At 40.2% G+C, this 19,401-nt stretch overlaps 1 protein-coding gene across 3 annotated transcripts in view; it reads left to right on the top strand.

Moving 5' to 3' along the window:
• sorcs2 (sortilin-related VPS10 domain containing receptor 2) overlaps positions 1–19,401 on the top strand; it is a 326,326-nt gene that overhangs the window by 256,616 nt on the left and 50,309 nt on the right. For all 3 annotated transcript variants that reach the window (XM_027288043.1, XM_019270716.2, XM_019270713.2), the window contains exons 4-6: positions 4,588–4,752; positions 9,301–9,374; positions 17,135–17,199. In XM_027288043.1, coding sequence (XP_027143844.1) covers positions 4,588–4,752; positions 9,301–9,374; positions 17,135–17,199 — 304 coding nt within the window. The remainder of the gene's footprint in view (positions 1–4,587; positions 4,753–9,300; positions 9,375–17,134; positions 17,200–19,401) is intronic.

The following is a 19,401-nucleotide window of genomic DNA, read 5'->3' as shown; positions in this document are numbered from 1 at the left end:
GCAACATATTTCAAATCTTTCTACAACATTTTTCAGGATTTCTTTTAATGATTTTAGTAGCTGAGATCAATAATGGATTAACATTTTCCTGGATTCACCTGGCCAACATTTCGACCCATACTGTCTTTTACTTTAGTGGTTCCTGAGCAATGGGGTTGGGACACATTCCCAAACATGTGACTTTATAAATCTGAGGGATCTCCTCAAGTCTTTGCTTGTCTTTGAAACCTGCAGAGTTTTCCACGTTAGGCCCCTCAAAGCTATTAAAATGAGACAATCTGAGAAGAGAACATGACTGTGGTTTAACTGCTCAGAACTCAAAGACACAAGGTATGATGAAGCCTCACAAGTAAGCATTTCTTGTCTTCAAGGGGTCACAAGCCAAGAAGGCTGTGAATCAGTGTTTTCTTTCATCGAGCAGAGAATAAACTGCAAAAAAGCGTTGATCATTTAGGCTCACTTTTGGGTTTTCACATAAATAAAACCTGCTTTCATGTCACAATGACTGTTTTTTTTTTTAATCGGTTGGGTTTTTGATTGTTTTTCACCCACATATAAGAATTTCGGCAATAATTTCAAGATACATTTTACAACGTGAAAGTCAAAACGCTGCATAAGTCTTTCTAACAATGCCAGGCAGCCTCTATTGTCATTTCTTCTCATCATTGTGTGGTCAAGTTTAATCATACTGAGTCTAAAAATACTGGAATCCTTTCATAAAAACGGCTCTTGTGTCGTGTATTATAAAACAAAATGTGCAAGTCTGTTTGGGATTGTCTCACCCACCATGTGGAGACAGTCCTGAATGGTTCCCATAGAAACGCTCATGAACACATCGGTTTCTCTATTTTTCAAGCTTTACAAGAGAAAAGACTTCAAGGATGAAAACTGACTGGTTGGTTTGGCTGATGCTCATCTTGGTTAACTTAAAAAACAACACAGAACCATGACCCTGAGCTATGGGAACAATCCGGGACTGTCTCCCCATGCAATTTCTGAGATGTGGGGCTGTGGAGTGTCCCCTTGCCAAGATATATATTTTGTCTTTTTGCAGTGCAGGGACTGTAGCATTGACAGTGTGTTCAAAACAAAGCAGTGAAATGCATCAGAAACAGGCACGAGTGCAGATATTTCAATCTTTTACAGGTCAGTGGGTAGCGAGACATACCAAAAATAACATTTTAATATCCATAAGGTTCAAATTTTAACAATCCAACACACAGTCATGAATTCTGAATGATTATTTTCCCAGGTGCTTCTTGCCTCACTGTACATTTTCTGTCAGTGTTCGCTGATGTGTTCGTGTGTGGGTGGCCTTGTGTGTGTCCTGAGGATGTCCAGCTGTCAGAGCTCAACTAGGTTAAACTGAGTGATGTCCTTTAAATAGAGACATATTGGCAGAGGCAGGCTGACCTGATTGATGGTGCTGCCCCGCAGGGACACGAAGAGACAACCACAGTAAGGGATCTCTCGAAGGAAGCTAAAGATTTTTGCTATTTTGACATGTAAATAAATGCTCCAACGCCTGAGAGCAGACATTTCCGACTTTCTTATCATTATTCAGTTATGACCAGCGCCTCTGCGTCGTGGGGAGTGCAGGATTGCGACTGAAGAAGTTTGTTGGCTCCTTAAAAATCCTCTTCCTTCTCAGAGCAAATACTCCCAAGGTGCCCTTGAGCAAGGAACTGAACCATGAGTTTTCTTGTGGATCTGCTTGGCTGTTGACAGCCAAGCACTGTGGGCAGCTCCCAGGTGTAAATACAAGACATGCCTGGTCAACATTCACAAAATAAATACAAAGAAAGACTTTTATGTAAAGAGAAATAATACATTCCTCTGTGCCTCTTCTGTCCTGCTCTTCTGACATTACCCCTCCACCGCTCGTCCTTGTAGGCCTTCCTCTGGCAGCCAAACAAACGCCGGGCCTTTAATTGACCATGTTGCTCAGGGAAGTGTGTTCAGAACAAGCAAGAGTTACACACACACACAGCTCTCAAGTAGTGCAGCCTAGCAAGATGTGAGGCATGCTAGGGCGGCTAACCGCAGACATGATGAGAATACTGAACAGGGTTTGTGTGCGTGAATGGTTACTGACTATCTTGTGTCTCAGTGCATACAAATTCATATTGTATTTATCTAATATAATGACAAAATGACTGAACGCAGCCTCAGAGATCAATGTGTGGCAAGCGTCAAGTCCATGTGAGTCAGAATTTGATGCTTTTATGATGACAACGGGGAGAACCGAGAGCAGGAATTGCCATAAATGTACTTCAGAACGTTGGAGAAATTCCAGATGAAAAGAAATAATAATAAAATGAAAACAGACAGAGAAGGAAATAAACAGAATCTACTGAAGAATGTGAAGATGCTGTTACAGTAAAGTCCCTATTATGTGCGGTGCAGACAGCACACTATTGACGGCAACTTCATTCTTTCTGTATCCACAAAGCAGCCAGTAAAGCGTCATCACTCTGGAGTTATTCAGTAATGATCCGCAGTGAAATATTATTATGTGTGTGAATGAGAGTGAAATGAAAACACGGTTACTGTGGGGAATATAAAGCACTATACGGTCTGATCATCTAGTATTGACACTTAGCTATGGCTGCTGTTAATCCGTGAACTATAAATCCAGCTGAACTACCGGGCTCTGGGTTTTCTTTATGTCAGTTAGATTGTGGTCATTTGATTACATTTATATTTTGAAACTGAGTACCACATGTTAACATAATAATATAGATGATATATTTTAGCGGTGGAAATCCCAAACTAATTAAACCATTATTAAGTTACCAAAAACTCAAGTTAAACTGGGTTTTCGGATCCCCTAGTGGGAAATATAATATCCAAAAGTCATGATGTTACGTTAGAATGAGCCTTTATATCTACAGACACTGTGGCTCCATATTTCTACAACAGGGGTCCACAACCCCTAGTGATACTGCAGGGGGTCTGCTAGTTTTTCTCATAATAATTGATTATTTTCACCGAAATAATGGTGAATGTGAGGGTGCAGATCATTGAGAAACTACAAACATTTCCACTCTAATTGGATGAATCAGTGGACATGTCTAAAGACGCACAGCTCTTGGCATTTAATAACCAATAATAATTATGCATAAACTTTTTATCAGTCATAAACTCATATAGGCTAAGATTCCAGTATTTAATAAATTAATTAGATGTGGGGGTCCCTGTTCTGTTTGTCTCTTATCCAAGGGGTCCTCGGGCTGAAAAAGGTTGAAGACCCCTGCACTACACTGTACCAGAATGGACTAACTGAACACACACTGTTTCATGCAAGAAAAGAGAGGGTGAAGTGAGGGGTTTGCAACTGGTCCTTTAACACCTTCATTGTTCTGTTGGGGCTCTTTTAGAAAGCCCAACTATAAAAACAAAAAAAAAGTAAGTCATTTTAATAATAAATTATTTAAAGCTTCTGAAATCTTGTTTTCATAATAAAGTATTTCTCTACAACATTAAATATTCATGAGTAAATAAGGAAGTTAGACTTTCCATATTATTTGTAAGTATGATTTATTAAGAGGCTCATAGAATTTAGTTAATCAGGTTAGCCCGCACTGTGTGGCCGTGGTGTGAAAAGATTTGACCTCACAGCTGTCCCCCCATTTTTATTCAAGTGTGTGACATCACCTTTTTCCAACTTAGGACTGCCCACTTGCAACCAATGAGATACAGAAATCTCTCACCTTAAAAAACACAGACTTCTTGAACTTTGGCAGAACAGTTTGTATTTACATGGAAAAATACTTGTGCTTTTAGCATCATTTTTTGCATATAAATAAAAGCTTGTTTGGCTACATGCAAAACAAGCAGAATTCATGTTTTAAATAATCAACACAAGCTGCACTTTCTTTTTTACTCACCTCGTGTCACACTCTGCATTCATTAATCTAAAACCTCGGCAACAGAACGAAACAGATGTTTAGACAGAACACAGCTGTCAGCCAATGATTTCCATTATTTGGTTGACTGAAGAAACAGTTGTAAAAGTTACTATGGTATGACAAGTACTTCCTGTAAAGACAAGGTGCAAACAGCAGCGTGATGATGATGAACACTGAAAAAGCCTCATTGGACAGTTTCCCACCCTCTCACAAACTCTTAAAGAATGCGACTGGTTCATTAGTTTCTATCGATCACTCCTATCGGTAGCCTTACTTCTGGGTGTCCGGGACATAATTGTGATTGGTGGGTTGGCACGTTCTGGTGTGCCCTCTGTTTAATGCCTTCACTTTATGAGCTATAAAAGTGAATAGATAATCAATACAGTGTCGCTTCGGTCTAAGCAGCATGTAAGGTTGATGGAAAGTTCTCATGGCCTAGAGAATGGCCTTGAATAGATGTGGGTGCATGGCGGTGCATGCATTTATATTCATCAGTTTTCCGGTACAAGCAGGCAAATTAATATGCACAAGGTATTGATATGAGGAGGACGGCCTTTTTGCGCCTTCCACAGACTGCTGACTGAGCGATGAATACATGGCAGGGCATTACCCTTTGACCGTTTCACCTCTGACCTCCATGTCCCTCACGTTCTCCTCATCTGTCTGACTCTTTCAGGTAGTTCTGGTGGGTTCATCTATAAACGAGAGGGATCAGATGCTGTTCATCAGCACCGACGAGGGTTCCTCCTTCCAGCGCCAGCCCATCTCCTTCACCCCGGAGACGCTCGTCTTCCACCCCAAGGAAGAAGACAAGCTCCTGGCTTACTGCAAAGATGGCAGGGTGGGTATCACGGCACCGCAGGAACATGAAAATAAATATCTGAAAGAAAGGAACAAACAGGCAGCGGCGATGTTACACCAGCAAGTCGTCTCCGCTGTCAGTGCAGCAATGCATTAAATTCCAATTTTCGCACGCACCAGCAGAACATGAACCTCAGAGGAAGCTTGTGATGTGTGATTTCTCATTCTTATTCTCTCAATACAGCTGTGGGGCAAATCTTCTAACGCAAGAGAAACAAACAGAGCGGCGACCACATCCAAATACACTCACATACTCTTTGATATTGTATTTCTTATTGAGAACAAGTCGCAATCTCACTTGGAAATTCTTTTAAATATTTTGACTGGAAGAAGGAAAAAGTCTGGATTCAGCTGCAGCAGATACACCTCATAAATCCATTTGTGTACACAGCTTTTCAGATGATCTGCTTCATTTAAAGTCGTGGACCAAGAAGTGGTTCTGTAAACTTTACAATGTTGCTGTAAATGTACTGTCCTTTCTTTAAGGAAGTTTATTTCTGAAGCACCTTTAAGCAACAAGAAGACAACATTCAGACAAAAGATATAAAAGAGACACAATTTGAAGACTCAACACTGTGTCCAAAAGAGTTGGGATTCTGTAAAAAACACAAATAAAGACAAAATGTAAAATGTATGTTAAATCCTTTTTGACTAATATTTGGTAACAGGTGATAGTATCATGATTGTGTATGAAATGGGCGTCCACAGGCGAGGATCCATTGAGTCCATGACCTTTTACCCATCAAGCAGTACCCACACAATTGTATAAAGGATATTACAGAAAGTTATTGTCAGAAAAAACATAGTTCTCTGCATCTAAAAATGAAGTTCAGACTCTACCACGCAAAGAGGAAGACAGATATCGACAACATCTGAAAACATAGCATACTTCAGCGAGCCAGAGCTCATCATCAAAAGTGTGCTGCGGCCTGACGAGTCCATATCTCCATATCGTTTTTGGAAATCATTGACATTCTGTCCTTGGAGCTAAATTTACATTTTAACAGCACCTCGACTTTTTGGGGAATCAGGATTATAAATTGTGAATCAAATCAAAGTCAAAGTTAGAGAAGTCCGTTCTGCCAAATGTTTTTTTTTTTTTATATGTAGCCCTGTTATTTTAAGCGACAAAAAAAAAATGGCTAAAAAAATAAAATAAAATTTAAACATTACACTACAACTAGTTTGTAAATGTCAAGTTGTCAAATACTGTTTACAATGTCACATTATGTGGAAAGTGTCCTGGAAGTTACTTAATAATCACATGTTATTATCATCAGAAAACGTGTGTTAAGTCAAATCATAAAGAAATATGCTCACGTCTAAACATGCTACCATGCTGCTTAGTGGTAAACATTACGGAAGTGTATAGCTGCCGCGCCAGAAAAAGAAAAGTGGATCAGCATCAGTGAAAAGTTTCCCGTTATCACCTGATAACTTATATTGTTACCATGTACAACATACTATTTATCCTGTCATAATAGAACATTTAACATTACAACAAAATAATTCGTTTGTAATCTGGATGCTACATGGGAAATGTAGTCAAAGTAACAGCATTGCTACATGTCATCACTGCATCAGAGCATTTTTGTGGAGCAAACAAACCGAAAGCAGTTTCTAATTAATTTTCAGTCAATGCCCCACTGAGGTGTTTTGACATCACTTCCAAGACAAATTGTCAGTGTTATAACAAGTGTTAAAATAACTAATTATCACTAACGGTTACATTGTGAAGGATTCTCAGGTGTTGGTTGAGCAAGCATGCACGTTTGTAAAGCAGAATAGTTCCACTACATGGCTCTCTGTGCATCCCACCGCCTCTGCCACAGAGTTAATTGCTTCCTCAGGTAAATGGTAAATGCCGAGCAAACACCATGACTGACACATCACACTGCTGTCATCCTGTATGTATGTATGACGCGTTGAGATGATTCAGTGAGACCTTCAAACTCGCGGGACTGCAGGAGAACAGCTGCTGCATGAGAAGAGTGCTGGTCAAAGGCCATGCATTCTCAATTAGGTTATAAAACTAAATGAGAGTGCACTTATGTAACATGATGACATCAATATATTAATCTTATTCATTTGGAGGCATCAATACACAACAAATGAGACATGTGTCTTCAAGCTGCAGTGGCTTTGGGTTTTGGTTGTCGCCCAGCCAAAGGGGTCCCAAGTTAAATCTTAGTGCTCTTAAGGAATAAAATACAAAGACCATAAGCCAAAGAAATTTGGCAACCACTGCTTGAAGCACACCGATTTCACTATTTCTTCCACTGGCAAATAATGTACTAATCAATTCCAATATTTTTCTCCAAGGCTTCAGGAAAACACATGAGGGAGGGTCAGCAATACAGCTCATCGGAAATGTCATCTTCATTTTAGGAGACGTTAACGTTAACAAGACCACTAGTGTATTACAGAAGCAACTAATTATCTCCAGCTCTCGTTTGTTTATGGTATTCACACAAAGGTAGCACAATAAAACTGACTACAGAGTACTACAGATATTTGACATACAACTCAAATGACAAAAATATTATTATAAGCATGTGTTGATCTTGCCAGACAATAATAGATAGACAATAATCCTCCAATACAGCAACTTTGATTATTAGTGATGATGAATAAAATAAATAAAACAATGATGAAACAATCAGGAAATAACTTTTTATTTCTGTCCAGCTTTCTCAATATTGGCGCTCGCTCATTCTCATTCACTGTCTAAGTCATTCGACCATTGCTCTCGAAAAACCTCAATTTTTGGTGCAGCATCTGACTTGGTCTGGATCGGGCCTTCGGCTATAATACCCACCCAGAAACCCCACCAGCACGTCACGGCCATGGCGCTGTTTTGGTCCGTTCTCCACGAGACTTCAAAATTCACTGGCAGTGTTTCAGAAGCGTTTCACCTGCCAGACATTATTAACTTGCTCATTACAAACAGAAAGTTTGCACAGGGTGTTTTATTTTGATTCTTTATGCCGTTTCCGTGTCTGGCTTCCAGCCAGCCTGCTCTGTGCAGGTTGATGAAAATAGAACATACGTACCTAGATCGGCACTGGGTCAACCATGTTGTATATGTCGCTGAAACGCAAGCAAAACATTTTATTGAGCTTGAACTTTTCCTCTCAGGTTCACCCAGTCACAGCTTTGCGGCACTGACATGTCGGGATGAGTTTACTCTCCTGGTTGTTGGGTGCTAGATTTGCGTCAAACTATCGTCATACATCTCTCAGTTTTCCAGTGGCTCATACCATAAATTCGAACATTGACAGGAAAGAGGCAGAGGACGCTGTCATGATGTATCATGGATGATTCAGCCATCAGTGTCCTCACTAAGATCTGGTTCTTCTTACAATTATGGATAAACTACAACTATGAAAGCATCTGGTTGATATTTGCTTGTTTTTTATTCATTTATGTAATTTTTCGATTTCCTTAATCACTCATTATGTCCGCCCACATCCACACACACACACACACACACACACGCACACGCACACTAATTGAAAAGTGTACTGTAAAGTGGAAATAGATCCGGAGACAGAAGTGGGACATTAGGTCCAATAGTTCATAAGTTTGAGTCAGCTCAACTCCTCCTTAACTTTAATAATTTACACGTAATTAAGCAAGAAATTCAATTAAGTTTTAATCTGTTCCATATGGGCGGGCTGCAGATGGAAGCGAGGAATCCATTCAAACAGAACAAAAAAATCATTTAGCTAGAGGATGATGGGAGGACGCGTAGTGGCACGTGTAAATTGGAAAGGTGTGTGCGGGGCGCCGCGGTAGCTCACCGGGTAGAGCTTGCGCCCCAATGGTTAAGGTTAGAGTTCCCTTCTCTCTCGCTCCCCTGAATTTCCTGTCTATCTTTCCAGCTGTCACTACTGAATAAAACAGCAATTGCTATATCTTCACTCAAGTTTTTTTTTTTTTTTCACAGCTCGAAATGTGCTTCAGGAAAGCGTTTGAACGTTGATGACTCACATTTTCCGATGATCGAGAGAAAGCTTGTTATGAGAAGTACAGCTCACCTTGGGTCAACGTTTGTGTGTGTGTGTGTGTGTGTGTGTGTGTGTGTCTTTGTATGGCGGAGGGAAGTCTGTGCACTCAAGTCCTTTTCTCAGCTCCAATGTGCTTTTCAGACAGCAAGGATTCCTCGTGTGCAGGAATCAATAGACTTTCATTATGGTTGCGATCAATGCCATACAAGCTCAGGCAAACCCACACACACGACTACACACAGGCTTGCACATAAAATATTACACACTCACACACACCAAACCTGCTATGATTAATAATTAATTGAGCTCTGTCTTAACTTGGTGAACCATGAAATTCAGTAGCTTGATTGGGTGAACTTTTTTTTTTCAAAGTAGCCCCTCGATTTATCCTCCATTGTAAAGGATACAGCTGGTAATAAGGCCTTCAGTTAGGCTTCATAAGTTAATGCTACAAGCTTTGAGTGTGTGTTTGCTTTTCTAATTGTACTCTTCTCTGTGTTTTTTTTTTGTGTGTCCAGCTCTTTGCTTCTACAGACCTGGGACGCAAGTGGACTTTGCTTCAGGAGCGGGTGACCAAGGACAAAGTCTACTGGTCAGTTAAACTTGATTTTCTTTATGTTTTTGCACAAACAAGGACGTCACGGCTCAGCTCAGTGTTCAGGGTGACTTCTTCATGGATACAGTACATGGACAAAGAAGTGATACCTGACTGCTGCTAGAATGCTAGCAGGCAGTGGATGTTTGGCTTCTTGTTTCGAAGACGATACATAACAAGAAGTCCTTGTTCATACCTTCTCTACACAGACGGAAGTCATGGTTTTGTAAGAGTAGTATATGAAATAAGTTATGTACAAAGCTCAACATTACAGAGTCAACAACCCAACAATTCCTACCATGAGCAAGCACTTGGCAACAGTGGCAGGTAAAGTTTCCTTTGAAGAGGCCGCGTGCACAGCAGAAATATTACTAATGATAGTATAATTTCAATGGAGATTCAGGTTCAGGAGTCATGTGAGTCTTAACTATAAGCTCTGTCAAAAAGGAAAGTCTTAAACTGACTCTTAAATGTGAAGGTGGGTTCTGCCTCTCAGAACCAGACCAGGGAGTTTGTTCCACAGAAGAGGAGCTTAACAGCTGAAAGCTCTGGCTCCTAATCTACTTTTTGGAGACTGTAGGAACCACAAGGAACCCAGCATTTTAGAAGTGTTCTAGTAAGGTAGTAAGGCACTATGAGCTCTTTAAGATTCAATGGTGAATTTTCCATTCACATTCACAACAGCCACATTTACAGCCTAACACAGTCTTCTTATTGTCACGTGAGGCTTGCTGGGTTTCATACCATTGTGCCTGTATAGACCAATGAGACCTATGTCAACTGTGGTGGACCTAACAAACGCTGTCCCAAACTGAAGCATGGTTTTGTTCTACACAGTAAATCAAGTTTCATAACTTTGTATCAGTAACTCGCATCACTTTTTTACACTCACCATGGAAGCTCTGCCACACAGTCACTTTTCATTATTCACTGGTTGAGTTGTCGTTTCTTGTTTATTTCTAACTAATGGATGAATAAATGCAGTCTGTGTGGTTGATAAGTTGCTAAATTTGTCACTTTTTAGAAATAAAAGTTGCAAAGAGGATCTGAGAGGTCACTAAATTAAGCAAGAAAGTCACCAAGACAGCAACACTGGTCTCTCTCTGTGCTACCTCCTTACATTTTTTGACTGAGTTTGAACAATTAAAATTATATATATTGCATGACCCATTCGGGTAATAAGTTAATTTGTAATGATATGTTTCTCTGCTGTCCCACACACTTTATCTTTGTGTTCCAGGGACTGTTTCTTATTGTATAACACAAACAGGACGTTCATTAATTAAATTAATTTCTTCAAACACTGTCCAGCTCACATCATATTGTAAAATCAGTTTATATCTCACCAATAAAACATGAAAAATCAGTTTTGTTAGAGAGGAGGATATAATGATATAAACCAGCATAGCAGAGCATGCTGTTATTCTGCATCCCGGTGTCATTCACAGGACGGTCGCATGCAATGGCACTGCAGCACTGCTACAATCAGAGGCTGCAGATTTATCAGCATGTGTCCCGCTGCCGGAGATACTGAAGGAGAAGCTTTTCATACAGTCGGACTTATTCATTTATGCAATTTATTCAAAGCTAATTTTAGGTCACCAAACTGTCACAGTGCTGCTCGGATTGGCCGCAAAAGTGACGCCTCGGCATGCTGACATTCCTGTCATGTAAGAGTTAAACAAACAAGTTACAATGTATTTTTTCAGCTAGAGGCTAGGCATCTGTACTGAATGCACAGACATGAGAGAGGTATCAAACCTCTCGTCTCACTCCTAGAAAGAAGTGAAAAAAACATTTATAAACGCATAAATGGTGAACTATTTTAACTATGAATCACCTTGTAAGTGATTTTTATTTTCAAGATAAAATAATAAGAAAGAAATAAATACATCCAGTATATTCAGACATTTGCTGATTTATGCTCTCAATTATCACTCTTGTTAATATAGTAAATATTATAATACAAGCATGGTGTGGAAGTTTATTTCATTTTATTTATTTATTTCTTGCTCGACTTCTTTGATTTGATTCAAAACCAAAATCCAGGAAGCATATTTTGATCAAGCTTTGTCAAACATAAATTTGATCTCCTGCAGAGTTAATAGGTTTATTTTTCTTTCTCATTTTACACAAAACTGCTCAAACAATAAAATCATACCCACAGCAGTCATATCCCACACACTAATCAATCAGTTTTATATTTAGTGTAATACAGAAAACTTCAGTTTTTCTTAAATTAGAGATTTGAGTTGAGCTTCCTTTTCGAGCGCTGGAGTTTATGTAGCAGAACCTTTTTATGGATGGATCTCTTGATAGTCTGTGGTTCCAGTGGCAGGTGGAGTTATACGGCTTCTCCCTGCACATGTTATATTTCACAGCTTGAGAGCTATCTCTTCCAGTGCTCCCCCTCCTCATCCTCGCCTTCATCTTATCTTGCTTCATGTATTTCTCCGTCTTTATCTCGTCTCCTCCATCCACCGATCTCGCCTCAACTTTTTTTTACATCCTCCTCCTCCTCCTCCTCCTCTTTTCTCAACTTTGTTTCTTCTTCTTCCTCCACCCTGTCCGAGCTGCGTTATTATAAGATGTTGCATTCACACGTGCTGCATTGAAATACAATTGACTACACTTCTTTCTCTTCTTTGGAAGGTCACAAAGGTCCTGCAAGCTCCCGTTAGTGTGTTTCCTCTTGCCACCGATGGCAAATGAGCTGGTTCGCATGCTCAGACACCTCTGATTTATACCAGCAACTCCAACACACAAATCATCCACACTGTGCACCGTAAAAAAAAAAAGAGGGAGAGAAACAGTGCATCAGAGTAAAGTTACTTAAGATCAGACTTCTGAGCCCTGTTTTTGCATGAGTAACAGATCAAAATATGGAGGGCCAAAGCTGCCAAAATCAAAAATAAAACAAAGAAATAAATACAACAATAATACAACAAATAAATGACTCAATAAATTAATTAATATTGTTTAATTGTATGTATATAGAGCCAAATCATAATAGAAGATTTTTCATGACAAGTTCCATGTAGAACAAGTTTAGACTGTACCCAACAATTCCATTAAATGCACCAAAAATAATATAAAGAAAATTAATTAAATAAATTCAGGGAAAATAATACATAATAAAATGGTTAAAATATGAATAAATGAATAAATAAAATGGGTAAAGTAAAAAAAAGAGTGGAACAAATACAAGAGAAAATGAAAACAAATATCAATTCATGTCACATTTTATGAATTAATGAATGCTTACAATGAGTTAATTCATTTTAAATGTTATTTTGGTGCATTTAATGACATTTAAATTTGAGTACTTATTCATTTATATCAGTTCAGATTCTCCATATTACACAGGATGGGATCATTAAAGTCTATCTTATCATATCGTATCATATTGATATGAATACTGTCGGTCATACTGACATCCCCAGAGAATCATCAGCCGACTGTTCGCCACTCTCGTTTACCTCGTTTAAAGCCTTCGTTCAGAAGAACAGCTGATGAACTGACGGTACATTACCTACACAGCACCACACAGAGAGGCGAAGTCAGCAACTATCTGGTGAACACGGTGGAACATTTAGCAGCTAAAGAGGCAGATCTTTTACTTAGGAGTTGGAGACCAAAACAAAACTAAAAGTAGACTTTAAAAAACAATATAGAATGGACAAAATTTGATTCAGCTTTAATGGACGGACATGAGATTTATATCACATTCCTTTAACGTTCACCAACGTTTTCCTTTTTAACATCTGGAAAGTTTTAATAAGATTTTTTTATTGGGTCTGTCTAAAGCTGTTTGTAGGAAGTAGAATATCAAATGATTATTTCACAGTGTACATTTAATACTTGCCACTCTTAAAATTGAACCACGTATTGCTGAGTTTTATTTGCCTCCGGTAAATTAGCCCGTGGCAGACACGCACTCATATATTCAGGCATGTACTGTAAAAGCTGAGAATTGCTCCTCCATCGTGTGTGTGTGTGTGTGTGTGTGTGTGTGTGTGTGTGTGTGTGTGTGTGTGTGGACATGTACACGTGCTCTAAATGCGTGTGGTCAGAGTAGAGACAGGGTTGTTGGCATTAGCCTCGCCTGTGGCCTAACGGTCATAAAAGCAACAAGAGAACAGGAGTCTGGCAGCCAGCTCACATAAATCACATTAAAAACATCACATTAAACCCAATCTGCTGTTGGGGTGGTCTGGCCAAATGTGTTCCCGTGGACCTTGTTTTTGTGATCCTGGGCTATAAAGTTTGTGTTTGTCACCCCGGATGAAAAGAAACAGCCGTTTTTTGAAATTGAAGCGCCGTCTCACAGGATCAAAACCGACAACAAAAGCAAACATTTGAGGATAGGTGTTAAAAAAATGAAATGCTGAGAAAAGCATGCGGGTAAAAGCGTAATTGAATGGCAGCTAAAACTGGAGCTGCAGTGAAACTGAATTCCATCCCAGGGAGGGTGTTTTTTTGCAGCATGTTGCACTTCCTTCCTTTACCTCCAAATCAATTCTCTTTTCTTGGTGCATGAACCTCTCCACCTCTCCGTCAGCCGTGTCCGTCATTCGTTTCATTTCCGCTGTCTTCTTCTTCTTTCAGCCCTCATACTCTGCCTGCCTTTAACTGCCCTGACCAAAGGAGAAGGAAATCCCACACACTTGGACTGTGATAAAAGTCTAACTGGACCAAAACGTTAGAGGAATGAATAAATGATGCACTGCCAGTGCAGAGAGAGAGAACGCTTTCACTTTCAATCTTAGGTATTTGCATTTCAAGCATGCAGCTGACACTTTTATCCCGTACTGAGTGAGAAGGCGCAGGTTCAAAGGCTTGGTCAAGGACACTTCTGCAGAACACATAGGAACTGGTGAAAAGTTCTTTTCCTTTTCTCTCCCTTTCCTCTGTCGACCATATCCTCAGTTTTTGATTGGACTCTTGGGGTGACCTCTTGTGGTAGTACTAATAATTGCATAACCCAAAACACTACTCCTTTCCCCCTCAACTGTGGAAACTGATCTGAGGTCTTACTTTTATACATTTGTAGAGAAACTAACCTCGAACCTCACTGATCAACAGCTGGTTCTAAAAACAGTACCATGCCATCAAAAAACTTCAGCAGTATGTGGACCTTGCGAGGGGATATCATGAATTCAGAATAGTATAAGAACTTTTAAGAGGTTGTGGTTCTTTTTTGACTATTTCGATTTGGAACTTTTCCTCCACAAAGAGTTTACATTTTGTGATTAAGAAGTGAACAGATAGTGTTGGCTGTCTGGCAAAATATTGTCTACCATCTAAAGTTTGTTCTTTTAAGAACTCAGAAAAAAAGATTTCCGTTTCATATTTCCAGTTGTGGCAATTAACAGGTGCATGACACAGTGTTCAGTACTTTTTCAGTATTACACCTTAAATACTTACTTGTATTCGAGTATTTTTCACTACTACTTTTACTACTCAATCCTATGTCCAAGACAAGAAAGTCCAATGGCAGTGTCTTTTCTTAAAGTTATTAGATTCTATAATAAATGTGCATAGTAACTCCCCAATGCTTAATATAAGGTTAGAAGGGAGAAGTGATGTAGAATCTTTGGCAAAATTATATAAAACCCCTTTAAATATGAAAATATTATATTAGGTTAGGGTATAGTGGCTGAAACAATACAACAAATATCAGGGAACATGTGAAATGCACTACACCCATCTAACGACTTGATCTCCACACCAATGAGTGTTGACAAGCATTGGCGTTGCGAAAGAATACTGGGTTGCTATTCTTTTTGCATTAAGTGATTCTTCCACCATACATGGTTCTATATGGTGCTGATATGAAGGAGATCACCTACGTTTTGACAGGTACTGTATGTGAAAGACCATGAGTTGGAGAAAAGCTGACAGTCTGTTTGTCTGATAAACTCCTGAATCCAGGATATTATATGGAGTGATTAAACAATTAGACAACTAACTGATTAGTTGATCAAAGAGGAAAATAAACAGCTTTTTTTTCTAATTCTGACATTTGAACATATGTTTAATGGATGTCAACGATAACACAATGCTATGTAGCAGGCCAAGTTTCCATTATACCCACAAAACTCCGAGACTGCAAATCAAGGACCACAACTCACAGGCTTAGCACAACCAGAGTGTCAGCGACAAGTTAGCAGCTGTGTTTTGTTATTGAGGTAGCTTCAAATATTCAGGTCATCTCTTTACAATAATCTCATTATTGTTATTACCACATTAAATTGATCCTTGTTGTGCAGCTACAGTAGATTGTTTCAAGCGAATGTCAAGCGAGCAAAAGTCAACTAATTAATCTGTGCGCATGAATTATTCATTTGAGAGCACCACGTAAATTTCCTTCTTGGCTCCATGCTATACTTTAACACCTATCACAGTTCTAATCTTTAAAGTATTAATGCTTTTTTATAGAAGGAGGTACTTCTTCAACCATTGATGACTACAACTCATTGTCCTAGAAGTTGTGGAGCAAGACCAGTGAAGGGGTTTTGTTGACCAATAGGAAGAATCTGCTAATTCATGTTGTTCTTTACAGAACTCAATTTATATGAAGTCATCTGGTTTGCCTAAGTATCATCAGCTGTAAAATGTAATATGAAGTAGATCAGCTACATTTTTATTGCTGTTGTCACCTGTGAAGCCAGCGAAGCTGCTTGACTTTCTGTTGGTTTGATGGAAAAGTGACTAAACAATCTTGACTTTGAACTGCTCGTACAGATCGCTCGAGGAAGACCGAGCGATCATCATCCATGAGCAGCAGATCCTGTCCGGCGATCCATCTTCTCCCCTCCGCTCCTTCCTTCCTCCCCCGTCCCTCCATGGCCCGCTAATTGCTCGTAAAGTCTCTTTATAGGCAGAGTAACGAGGTTTTAAATCTCCACTCTATCTTTACTGGGCTGGGGAAATTTCACAGACTGCACTGTGCGGCCCTAATCAGATGAACTGCTTAGTTTACTGCTCACTGAAGGGCACACAGAAGGAGTGCACTGTGGTGTATGCAGTGTGCCTGTGCTGAGAAGGAAAAAGGGTGTGCAAAGTTTTGGAGGTTTTTAAGCATGTTAGGCAAGGCTGAGTACATCCGAGTGCACTTTCCAGGAAGAACCAAGCTGTGCATGTTTACTGAGGTATCTGTGTAATCAAAGTTGACCAAAGGCTGTGTTTGTTTACTTACTTTACTTTGTACGCTGTGATGTAATCGCTGCACATTTTAGCCTAACATTGAGTTTTAAATATTTGATGTATCCGTTAAATATCTGCACATTAATCTGGTGGACTCTTAGATCATTTGGGTTTCAGAATAACAGGCAAAACAACGTTGGCTGTTGGACGATTCCGGAAAGCCCAAAGACAAGACTAATAAACTGTGATGTGGGTATGGTAGGAGACTGATGGGATGAGACATGTAAATGTCCCACATGTCCATCGACCACCCCGACCTCGTTTTTTTTTTCATAACATGACAGGGCACACACTTGCTCCTTGGGCAGTGAACGTTGTCATTGGACGTAAATTCTGAGGGGCCGAATCGTCCAGCGTGAACATAATTCCCCTGACTACTGAACTGAAAAATTAGACAGATGACACTCAACCTTCAAAATTTTGTATTTTGGACTGTGCACATACCTTATCTAAGATCTAAAGCTGGTGTTTTGGGTTGTTTTAAGTCTCCTTTCTTGAAAAAAAAAATGTTGTAGATTAATGTTGTTCCCTCTTTTCTGTCTTTCCAGGTCAGTGTCTGGTGTGGACGTGGATCCTGATCTGGTGCACATGGAAATGCAAGATACGAGTGGAGGTACGGTGATGCTCCATCTGCTCATTTATCATTGATGTATTTATTCATGAGACTGTTGGAGCCATGCTCACACCATTACAGTGACATTTTAGACAGAAATGTATTCATCTGAATAGAATTGCCATGTGTGGAACTTTCTCATCAAGTTTACCTACCTTAACTTTGTCACATAAATTCACTTATTTCATTACAAACCAACCATGAACGAGAAACCACTTTACTGTTACTTGACCTTTATTCAGGCAGATGTGTCAGTTGTGAACCAATCCTATGACCTGGATACAAGGCATTAATACATAGATGCAGCATGTGCAAGAAGGTAGTATAAGATCAAGTTAAAGTATCACATTCTGTACAGTATCTAGAGCAATGTGTTCCAGACAATGGGGAACAGCCAAAGGAGATGCAGACTTTAAGAATGACCATACTAATGAATGAGTTTTGCCAGTGAGAGTTTTAGAAATTAACTTTCTAGTGGCTACCTGGTATGTAATGATGCCAATGAATTGAAGCAAGTAACTTGTACACCAGTCTGGTGTGATTGAGCATTCAAAGGCATGCTTATCGGTTGGCTTTCTTTGGTGAAAAAACAAAGCAATGTTTGCATTTTACTGTTTGTCACCGTAATAAAACTGTTTGTATTCTTAAGGCCCGACGAACGTGTTGAATTTCTTGGAACCTGCATAGTTTACATCAAAGCTTGCTAGCTGGCGGTCTTTAAAAAAATACTCCACAGGGTATCGTTAAGGTGTAATCAGATTTTCAGATTTTCTTTTAGTGACATGACATTTGATTCCGATCTTCCAGAGACAAGAGTCACTTCTCTAAGAGAACTGCTGAGGTGAGGAATTATGCTCCCTCCCCATCACGGCAGTACTAATCTTAACATAGCCTGCAGCGTAAATGCAGGTAATAGAAGAGACGAATGGTTGACCTTGCTGTAGGTGGGGTGCATGGGGAAGGAGGTCAATGGAGAAGTAATGGGTAAGTTAAGGAGTTGTGTCACGACCCGCCGGGGGCAACAACAGCAAATCTGGTTTGTCATATCAGCTGAGTGACAGACAGACAGGTTAGTCCTTAACTCCCCACCAAGGGGCCAAAAGGCTAATGGAAGTAGTGTGTATTTAAGATTGTGTGGGTGTGTTAATGTGTGACTGTAAATGCATGTGTGTGTGTGTGTTCTAGACTTTCCCTACCATGCGTCTCCTAACCCATAATCCTTCACTCTAAATAAACCCTGAGCAGGCAAAGTCAGAAAGTAGTGACAGACAGTGAAGGGCAAAGTGATATGTGTTTTGTATTTGTGTACATCTATTTCTCCATAAACCTCCACCGCGGAAAAACACAGACACCTCTTAAATCCCTCAAGGAGACACGCAGAGTTTTAACTCCACACACAGAAAGATGCTGCCTGCAATGTGAAAGCTGTCAGCCGAACAAGGCTGCCTGTGTTTGTGGAGGGTGAGCAGGAGAGGCTGTCTGTCTGGGCCAGCTGCCCAGGCACGAGAGCTCTTCCTGGGGCTAGGTAGAGCCACATGGTTACTCCCCCCTTCTCTCTTTGCTTCCGTGCCCAGATAGATAGATAGTCGAGGGGGGCTGGAGCGATCAGGCATGCCAAACCAATCTGTTCGTCCTGTGCCCCCCCATCACACGTGGCAACGCCAAGGTTAAACGGTGGCACGCTACAAAGAAGGACACAGAGTCTCAGGAGTCTCTGCAGAGGTGGGGGATCGGTGCCCAGGCCATGCTGTGTAGGGAGAGTGGGGATTGCACCCCGAACCGCCGGGTTGACAAGAGGGACAGGACTCCAGAGAATATCGGGGTGGTCGGCTGATGGATGAGCCATGTGTACAGGGAGGTGTGTGTTTGTGTGTGTGTTATTAAAGGGGACTGATGTGCAGGAAAGCAAGTGTACCTTGTTCATGCGCCAATACACAAGCATGCACGCATTCATACAAGGGACATACATGTGTAAACAAACACCATGCACGTCTCCAGTACTCCCTGCTGTATAGAAATCTAAATTAAGGGTGGTGCACAGGATAATGCACTAACCTATTCATTTATTTGTAAGTCACTGTTTAGTTTTCTCTGTTGCACAGGTGCAGGTAGAAATATGTAGCATGTGAGTGTGTTTGCAGGTGTGGGAAGGCGGCAAGTAGCATGAAGAAGTTTCTGTGCCACAAGCCGCAATTGAACACT

This window comes from Larimichthys crocea, chromosome XIV (genome assembly GCF_000972845.2).
Source record: "Larimichthys crocea isolate SSNF chromosome XIV, L_crocea_2.0, whole genome shotgun sequence".
In the NCBI taxonomy this organism is placed as follows: domain Eukaryota; kingdom Metazoa; phylum Chordata; class Actinopteri; family Sciaenidae; genus Larimichthys; species Larimichthys crocea.
This window is presented reverse-complemented; position numbering and strand designations above follow the sequence as displayed.